The sequence below is a fragment of the Dunckerocampus dactyliophorus genome, chromosome 14, assembly GCF_027744805.1.
Source record: "Dunckerocampus dactyliophorus isolate RoL2022-P2 chromosome 14, RoL_Ddac_1.1, whole genome shotgun sequence".
Lineage (NCBI taxonomy): Eukaryota > Metazoa > Chordata > Actinopteri > Syngnathiformes > Syngnathidae > Dunckerocampus > Dunckerocampus dactyliophorus.
Window position 1 is genome coordinate 24,778,068 of NC_072832.1, and position 10,072 is coordinate 24,788,139.

The window sequence follows — 10,072 nt, forward strand, 5'->3', positions numbered from 1 at the left end:
AACCGTGCGGAAGCATTGCAAGCAAAGTGCAAAGCAGGAAATGTGTTTCAGGTTTTGTCACATTCTGTTTTAGCCATTTTTACAACACGTTTTGGTCCAGGTGTTGGCGCTCTGCGTGTGCGCAGTTGGCAAAAACCTCATGTAGTTTTGCATTTTGTCTTTTTGCTCTGTTTTTTCCATTTTTGCTGTTTTTTTGGGGGGGGGGTTAATTGTGCAGCGTGCCACAGGCCAATAAAAGCAAGCTGCAGGCCGCACGTAGGACACCCCTGCTTTAGAGTATTTGCGTATTTTCAAAGTCATCATGAAGAATGTTGTGGGTTTGTCAATATCGAAATGATCCCGTACATAAAAATGTCGACCACCTGCTGTTTCCTAAAATAGGGTTTTTTTGTGTGTGTGTGTGTGTGTGTGTGTGTGTGTTGACCATTTGACCACTGAGTTAATGCATTTTTACAAATATGTGTTTGTGCTCATTTTGCAAACAACCATGCTTGAATATTTGTGTGAATAGTTGGGGGCCCTCTTTTCAAAAATGGCATAATAGCAATTGCAACATTTTTCCAATATTGAACAAGCGACACACGAGCAGTTCTTTAATCTTTTTAATGATAGACAGCCTTATGACGGCTAAAAGGATGTTTCATGACTAACGTGTTAGTAGAAGTCATGAATGGAATTAGCTTGATCAGCTTGACAGACTTCAAAAAGAATCATTCTTTTTTTCACAGCAACCACTAATTTTATTCTGATGTCCAGTGCACGTGTGCGAGTGTGTGTGTGAGTGTGTGTGTGTGTGTGTGTGTGTGTGTGACAGAAACAAAAAAACCAAAGGTAAAGTGTGTTTTTATGACACATTGTCACTTAGTTTCAAGTCAGACGAAGTGTTACAGCAATTTCTATCATTAAATTATCATGAGCGGTAATAATATATATATATATAATAATAATTATATTAATATATATATATATAATAACTTTTAGGTTTTGCTACACACTGTTAAGCGTATGAAGACATTTCAAGTTATATACCGAGCACACGCTTGACAGCTGCGGGCGAATACATGTGATTTAGGTGTCAGTGTGTATGGCACATGGGCACGTATCCTAATATTAATAATAAATATGATGAATATTTCATGTTTTCCAGCATCCGCTCAGCGGTTGTGACACGGTCACATGTATAATTTAGTCTTATTGTACTTTTTATTTGCCGTCTGAATGCTTTTGTTGACGCCAAACAGTGGACAGCACAGTCAAGTCAACATTAGCAAGTCGAATATGAAGAAACATTGAATGTAGCACGCGTGTCCTTCAGTCGTCATGCGCCTCGAATGCTACAGTTGGATTTATATTGGATTTTATGCTATGCAATATTGAATATGAACTTATAGTCAATGTTATACGCACACACTCACCTTTCTTCATTCAAAACGTGCTAACCATACCCGTCAGCCCTCCCGTTTTTCCTGGGAAACGCCCGTATTTTGCCCTTCTTTCCCCTCGCCTTCTTGTTTGAATCGTTTCCCGCCAATATTAAACTTTCATCCCAAAAAAAAAAGAATACGGTAAATAAATCCCCCCCGGTGGTGCCGATATCCACGCTTGAGCCACAGCAATTTCCCTTATTTCCAGTTGCAAATGTGGACAGGTATGGTGCTAATCATTCGTCAAAATTAAAATTGATAAATATAAAAGAAGAGAAATGTAATTAAATCTGAATATCAAATATATATTTTAATGAGTAAGAATAAAAGCATTAAGAAGCCATTATAATATGTGCAAGGATGAATTAGCATTAAACAAACGATATAAAAACGATAACCATCAGTTTAAAATGTATAAAGATGTTTTTTTCTGCAGCGTTGACATCACCAGACTTTTTTTTTATTATTATTTCTTCCTTTTTAATCAAGTTCAGTTTCTCTGGAAAGCAAAAAAAAAAAAACATGAAGAAAAACATCACAGACTTTTCATACAAGTGAATGCTAACCACAAAAGTGCAAAGAAAAAACCTGCAAAAAGAAAAATACAAAAGCAGAAGTGATGTGGGAAATTTTCAAACAAACAAACAAACAAAAAACATAGTCATGACAGCTTTGTGCTTTTATTTTGCTAATGTACTCTGCAGATTTTGTTGTGGCGGGGCCTCCGGCATCGAACATAAAAACGCTTCCCGGCTGCTCGGCTGCTATTTCCACAAATGTTTTTCATGTGGTGGTGAGGGAAAAAGAGGTCAATAAATAATTTTACAAAATAAAAAGAGCACAGGAAGTCGCTTTCGTTGACGTTTTGCAGAATAAAAGTCCCATCAGAGGCCCGACATGGCGGCTCAGCCCCAATTCTCTGCTTTGTCCTTTTTTTTGCTGTTGTTTGTTTTTTGCTTTCAATCCTCACTCGACAACTTTTTTAGCCACTTTTTCCGAAACCTTTCAGCGCAAACATGACGACGCTAACATTTTAGCGATAAATCTGAGCGCGAAAGCCGCTAAAATAATAACAGCGTGAAAATTTTAAAAAACATCATAAACTTCCTGCTGATGAACCTTTCAAAACTAAACAACAAAAACAACATTTTGACCTTTAACCTCCACACATCTTCAACCCTACAAAGTGTCGTTTCCATGACAACGCAACCTGCCGCACAAGGTGTGTGTGTGTGTGTGTGTGTGTGAAAAATATTCGTTGGTGTTTTATGGGAGCAGAGCGGGTCAAAATAAGGAAATGTTTTATTTTCATGAATTCTTTAAGATGACTTTTTTTTTTTAAGTTCAGCTGCTCTCAGTGAACGTGCACGCCATGTTTCATGCTCTCACACACACACACACACACACACGTAGATCTGCTTATTCAAGACAAACATTAAAAAAAAAAAAGATTAGTGTTGCATAATTTGACATGTGCTAAAAAAAACCCACAAATCTTCTGTTTGCAAGTGGTGTATTATTTTGAAAAGTCACATTTTCAATAAAGTTGGAACTGGACATTTTGGAAGGCCTGTTGGGTCCAACCTGAGAGAATTTCAAACCCTGATTGTCTTACTGGCTCATTTAAGGCTTCATTATCATTATTATTATTATTATTATTACTATTATTATTATTATTATTATTATTATTCCTGCCACAAAGAGAAGTTGATTGTCTGCTAAAATGCATAAATAAGCTTGAATTTGTCTTATTGGACCCGCTTGCTCCATCCCACATTTTAAATAGAATAAATAGAAAGCATAAATAAGAAAGAAAGTGTACATTTTGTACAGATATATAAATAGTTTGTTACCTTTGGCAACACAACCTTGTCCCTTTTTCAACAACATGACAATAAAATGTTCCAAATCATATATATATATATATATATCTTTATATATATATATTTGTATATATTTTTTGCCAGCAGTGCTTGATATTAAAGGTGGTCTCTGTGGGTCCACACAGGGGGTCAGTTTAGGAAGGCGTTCGGGGTCACCCTCTTCTGGTGGCTGAGCACCCCGGGGAAGCCCGCCGACACGCTGGAGGAGAAGGCCGGCACCGAGCTGGTCCTCAGCGAGTCCGAAAGCAGCGACTGCGGGGGGCTGCTGCTCGCCAGCCCGCCGAAGCCCGGCGCGCCCTGCTGCAGGTGCGGAGGAGGCGGCGGTGGGGCTCCGGCTCCCGGCGGTCCCGGCGCACCCCCGTGTTGGCTCCCTGAGACAAAATAGCCCGCCGTCTGTCCGGATAGCAGCCCGACGGGCGACGTGCTCATGCCGTAGGAGTTCGTCAAGCCCAGCGCGCCGGAGCCGCCCAGGATGGAGCGACCCAGGTCCCCGTTCCCCAGCTGCTCCACGCCGGGCAGGAGAGAGCCGTAGCCGGCCGCCTGGTTGAGGAAGCCGGGCGAGGAGCCGTTGTAGTGCGGGTGATGGTGGTGGTGGTGGAGGGACAAGAAGGGTGAGATCTGCCAGTAGAGAGGGTTGTTGGGCCGCTCGTTGATGCCCAAGCCCAGCGGCGCGAAGCGCAGGCCGCGCTTCATGGCCAGTTTGCCCCGCGAGGTTGCCGAGCGCCGGCGGAGCTTCCCGGTGGTCCCGCCGATGAAGACGTCGTCGCTGCTGGGGTCCAGCATCCAGTAGTTGCCCTTGCCCGGGTCGTCGTAGTGTCTCGGAACCTTGACGAAGCACTTGTTGAGGCTCAGGTTGTGTCTGATGGAGTTCTGCCAGCCTTGCTTGTGCTCCCGGTAGAACGGAAAGTTCTTCATGATGAACTCGTAGATGCCGTTCAGCGTCAGCCGCTTCTCGGGACTCTGCCGAATGGCCATCATGATCAGGGCGTTGTAGGAGAACGGAGGCTTATCCAGTTTGCCGTTTTTGCCTGCGCCGCCGCCGGTGGAGGTGTGCTCCGGGGCCGCCTTGTCGCCCTCCCCGACTGCGCCCTCCTCGTCCTCCTGGAGCGGCTTGTCCGGGTCCGAGCCGCCCGCCGCCGTGGAGTCCACTTCCGGCAGCTCCGCCGACCTCCCCGAGTCGGACCCCGGAGAAGGCGGCAGAGTCCCGGGGAGACCGGCGACTGAGGAGGACGAAGAGGAGGTGGAGGAGGGCAGCAGGAGGCTCTTGATGCTGAAGCAGGACGACCTGTGCACGGCTTTCACGTCCTCCATGGCCGGAAGTCACTAGGATCTTATCTTATTAATAACTACTAACATCGACATCAACAACATCAACAACAACGTCAGTCCACCTCTGTTGTCCTGGCGGGAAACTAAAGAGTGACAGCGCCAAGAGAGAAAGGCGCGCCAAAGAGAGCGAGAGAGAAAGAGAGAGAGAGAAATTAGTAATTAAGGAGGTTCTAACATGACGAGGGGGCGGAGCTTCAACAACTTACTGATTTTGTCTGCAAATCCTCTTTCCTCCTTCTTCTCCTCCTTCACGTGCACCTCCAAAGCCCCAACTTCCAAAATCACGTCCCAAACCGAGGCTCTCGTGCGTCAAGCGCGTGCTTGTGTTGGGGGCTTTGTTTTCTCAACAGCAATAATCATGTGGGCAAACACGGCGGCGCGTGCACGGTACGTGTGCGCTCATGCGTGTCTTCTGGGGGGGCGGAGGGACAAGGTCTCTCTCTCTTTCCCTCTCCCTCACCCTTTCTCGCTCTATCTCTCTCTCTGTCTCACACACACACACACGCTCACGCACAGACGTAGAGTCCCCGACGACGGCTACTTGTCGCCTCCTGTCGGCAGCAGCTGGTACTGCTGATGATTGCTGCGTTAACGTTGGTGACAAGTATACACACAATAGAATCCACTCAAAAATATCATATCTTGATAAGTAAACTACGAATAAAAAATAGAATGTAAATATTTTAGATTTAGAATATTTAGAATATTTATTTAAAATATTTTATTATTTTGTGTGTATATATATATATATATGTGTGTGTGTGTGTGTGTATATATATATATATATATATATATATATATATATATATATATATGTGTGTGTGTGTATATAATTGTTTCTTAGAAAGTCAGGAGGTGTTTTTTTTCTCTCCAAATAACCGTTAGATGTCCTCTCCTTATCTTCAAGCTGAATGTGTTGATTTTTCATTCATCAGCTTTTGCACACATTTAGCGGTGATCACTGTTTGTTTGCACTCACTGCACATTGTGTATGACAACAGCGCTCAAATCCAGATTACACACACACACACACACACACGCACGCACAGGTCGTCCTACTGTATTAAATCTCTGCTGTGTTTTTTTGTGTGGCAGATGGTGTTTCTGTTTAACTGGATCTGAGCCTCCAACAAAAGCTTCATTTGGACTCCATTCAGTATGACACACACATACACACGCACTAAATAGCTGATCTTAAAGAGTACTACACAATACAGTTGGAATTGTTTGTACACAATGATGTGTCAACTTGTATTATTTGTAAGGATGAAACTTATTATTGACAACCAGCATGTTAGTTTATTTTGTTGTGCTCTGTGAGTGCTACAGCTCAAAGTTGAATCTTCAAGAAAGAAAATGTCAGCCTTTGTACGGCTTGGAGTTGAAAAATGTGCATAAAAAAATCGTCACACGCTCTAAATTAGGGATGTCTGTCCAAGGAAAACCCGCTGATGGCTTCAAAGTCGATAAGAGACGCAAGACAATTTGTTAAAGACTTGCTAGCAAGTAGGCCTGTCACGATAACAAATGCTGTCCTACAAATTATTGCAGATAAGCGATATTATTGTCAACATTATTTTGAGACCAGTTTTTCATGAATGTATTGATAATGGATGGCATAATAAGGCGAGTACGGCGTATCAAAAGCAATAAATGTTAATTTGTCAAGAATATTTAGCACAAAATTCACTTAAATAGAAATCATAAGGAATCACAGTATTTCTGATTTTGAATCAGTGTCACTTTTGTTAGTGTCTGAATATTGACAAAAAATGGAGAAATAACCTGGAAACACTCTATGAAGTTGACACGGTGCGTCAATGCAGACGTCAGCTCATTTGCAGAAAAGTTTCCTTGATGCAACACGTCATTGGACAATTTAGCCCAGTCATTCGAAAGAAGATGTAGCTTGGCTAACTTTTCTAATAGGACGTCAGCCACTGCAAACATTTCTACAAAATCCTCAACAAATTGTAGTACCCGTGCTTGTGGTTTATTTATCAACTGTCACGTTCTTGGTGTGGTTTGGACCCCAATATGCAGAGACGAAGCCACGGAGTGCAAAAAGTAAGGGTACTTTAATTATAGAAGCAGGAGAAACAAAAGGCGACAGAGGAAAGGCTCTGTGACAAAGGTGCAAGTAGTACAGGTAAGTAAATTGTTTAAGTTACCGCACTGACTTGGAGACGAGAAGCATGGATAACAAAGACAATAATAATGAACCAGCGCCGCACATTCGAACGCACTGGCCTTTTATCTGCCATTAATGTTAATTGGCCGCAGGTGCGCGGCCACCAGGCGAGAAGCGGCTGCCTCTTCCTCCCCGGAGAAGGCACAGCCCGCCAAAATAAGAGCGCAGGACGGGGAACACTCATTCCCGTCCTGCAGAACGTCACATCAACTTTGTTTAAATATGTTACATATTGTTGGTAATTATGTTCTACCTTGTTCAATTTTTGAAAGCGAATGGTAAATTTGCAAAAATGACATTTATACTTCATGGCGCCAAACATGACGAGCTAGCTCTCGCTGTTCGGTCTCATTTCCGGAAGTGACACCTTCGGAGTGATATCACTCACAACACCAACATGGCAGTGTACGAGACAGAGGATGTTTACAGTGATTATAGCGAAGATTTCAGCGATGTGTCAATAGTTTTCGAGGAGAAAAGAAGGAAGACACATTTGGAGATGAAATAGAGAACTTGCAGAACATGGACTTAAGAACAGCCTTAAGACTTGAAGATGAAGATTGGTCTCCTTCAAAACACAGAATGGTACGTGTAAATTACTCTGGAGTTGCGTATCCTTCAATTATTGTTTTAAATCGGCTTTTTAATTAACGTAAAGGGGTCTTTATAGTCGGATTTATTTTAGATTTTGACACCGTCGCAGCCGCCCCCCCCACAGTAAACATACATATGGCTGTGAAAAGATGTTTATCTAACATATATAATGCTTTACAGCCTTGTCGCTATCGTGGAATAGTGTTTAAGACATGACTTACTCTGATCTGGGTCAACTTTGACGTCGTTCTTCTTGTCTTTTTTCCCTGTGTACCAGAATAGTCGATCCTTTTTCAAAATGTGTTTATACTGTACTTTCAAGGCAAATGCTTCTTGTAAAGGTGTTCCTTCATAGCAGTCATCAGTGAAATGATCACTGCAAAGAACAGAACTCGAGGTGGGCGTCCATTTGTCTCTCGATCTCTGTACTTGCTTCGTCCGTTGTAGTTTTAAACCTTCCTCTTTTGGAAAAGAAAACAAACTTACAGTATCACACGGATACTATGAGCATCCAGCAGCAACACAACATTTTGGCATGACTACTATGTCGATGAGAAATATAGCTAACCAAGTCGACCATCTACCTCGAGAAGTGTTTAAGGAAGACGTATTCGCCAAAGCAATTGCAGCAATTTATGACACCCTTATGTTGTATACACAATTAGACAGGATGTGGCACTCTTATTTTGAAGGCCAGAAGTGTGTTGTGTGTGTTGAGAATGTTTGTTGAGGGTGAAGATGAGCTGGGAGCAAGAATAAACGTGCGTCTTGCCTTATTTCACTGAAAGCTGAAAGTTTTTTCGGCAACTTTCGCCGGTGTTTCAGGCCACCGTAGCAACATGTTTAGTTTGGGAGTGGGGTTCATGTTTGCGATGACACGGGGAAATACTTGGCCCACACAAACGTTCCTCCTCGTCATGATGACCTGTTTGATAGAGCGAGAGAAGAGGAAATCAAACACGCATGCGCATGTCAATATATCGAAGCCGGCAAAATGATCCAGCTTGTTTTTAGTGTATTTATCGTGCAGTTAATTGATTTATTGATTATCGTGACAGGCCCACCGGCAAGTGAGACAAGTCAGTGCAACCTGAAAGGAAAGTTGGACCTGCAGAGAAATGTCTTCTACGCAGAAGGAGACAGTCGACCCAAACTTGTTCCAGTCAGTATCTCACCAAAGCAAGGGACCGAAGCATGTTGATTCAAACTTTATCAGTCAGGAAGGTACGGGCCCAAGACAGTTCAAATACACACAATATGTTAAAATAAAAATAAAAAATCACCAACCACAGGAATCATTCTTCAGGGACGTCACTTCCTCAACTCTCCTTTTGGGGTTTTCGCTGGAAATGGCACAGATACTCATTATTGTACTCACTCCTTTTTTCAACATTTATTTCCATTTTAGCAGGGTTTTGAGTTTGGGTTTTTTTGCTATGGTCTTAAACTTTTGATCAGCTGATGAACAGCCCATTTCACTTTAATGCGTGTTTACGATAAATTGCTCACTCAAATGTCTTTTTTTGTGTGTCTCACTTCCATTTTTTTCTTTTTGCGTTTTGAAGCTCTACCGAGAACCTCCTTCAGATCCAACAGTGCCAAATGTACATTCTTGACATTTTTCAACTGCTCTTAAGATTTTGAACAGGAGTTTTTATAAATATTCCTGTTTATAAATAGAAAACTACATCTCAACATTTGAATTTTTTTACAGCAGCGTTCTGCAAATATACTCTGGTCCAGACTTTGAACACCCCTGCTATAAACATAGTAGAGCCAGTGGCACATAGTAACTACTACTCGGCACTGGACATGGGCAAAAATGTATATATTATACAATTATCCATCCATCCATTTTCTATACCGCTTCTCCTCTTTAGGGGGGGCCTATCCCAGCTGACTTTGGGTGACATTACACCTTGGACTGGTTGCCAGCCAATGGCAGGGCACATATAGACAAACAACCATTCACACTCACATTCATACCTATGGACAATTTAGAGTCTCCGATTAACCTAACATGCATATTTTTGGAATGTGGGAGGAAACCGGAATACCCGGAGAAAACCCCCACACACACACACACACACACACACACACACACACACACACACACACACGGGGAGAACATGCAAACTCCCAAGGGAGAATCGAACCCAGGTTTTCCCGATCTCCAGGCTGTTACTGTGTTGGCCAACATGCTAACCACTAGAACACCGTGCGGCTCTATTATTATACAATTATTTAAAATATAAATAAAAATATATACGAATTAGTTATATTTAATGTATAATATAAATGTATACTGTCATTTTTATTGAAGGTATCAAGTGTCCTATATTTTTACTAAAATAGTAATTTTATTTTAAATGTATTTGATTTGAATGATCTTGTAAATAATTATTTAATTTATAAATTATTTATGAATGATTTCTTCCAGTGTTTCTGTGTATGCATGTATAATGACAACTGAAGTCTTTGTGTGGCTCTGACCTTAAATTAGGAACGCCAGCGAGTGGGTCGTCATGTCCGGTCAGAAGGTTCAGCAGCGTCACTTTTTCCACCAGCTGCTGTTTCCCAAACATCTCTGTGCACCTCGCAGGACGTGCCATCACGCTTGCAGCGAGCTAGCGCCGCAGTCCTTGATGGTG

General features: G+C 42.3%; 1 protein-coding gene across 1 annotated transcript; it reads right to left on the reverse strand.

The window, feature by feature from the left end:
- Positions 1-1,105: 1,105 nt before the first annotated feature.
- On the reverse strand, positions 1,106-4,990 carry LOC129194368 (forkhead box protein G1-like). Its single transcript, XM_054799558.1, has 2 exons — positions 4,843-4,990; positions 1,106-4,719 (listed from the first exon to the last, which is right to left on the reverse strand). The coding sequence occupies exon 2, from the start codon at positions 4,616-4,618 to the stop codon at positions 3,437-3,439; it is 1,182 nt and encodes a 393-aa protein (XP_054655533.1). The 5' UTR covers positions 4,619-4,719; positions 4,843-4,990; the 3' UTR covers positions 1,106-3,436.
- Positions 4,991-10,072: the final 5,082 nt, after the last annotated feature.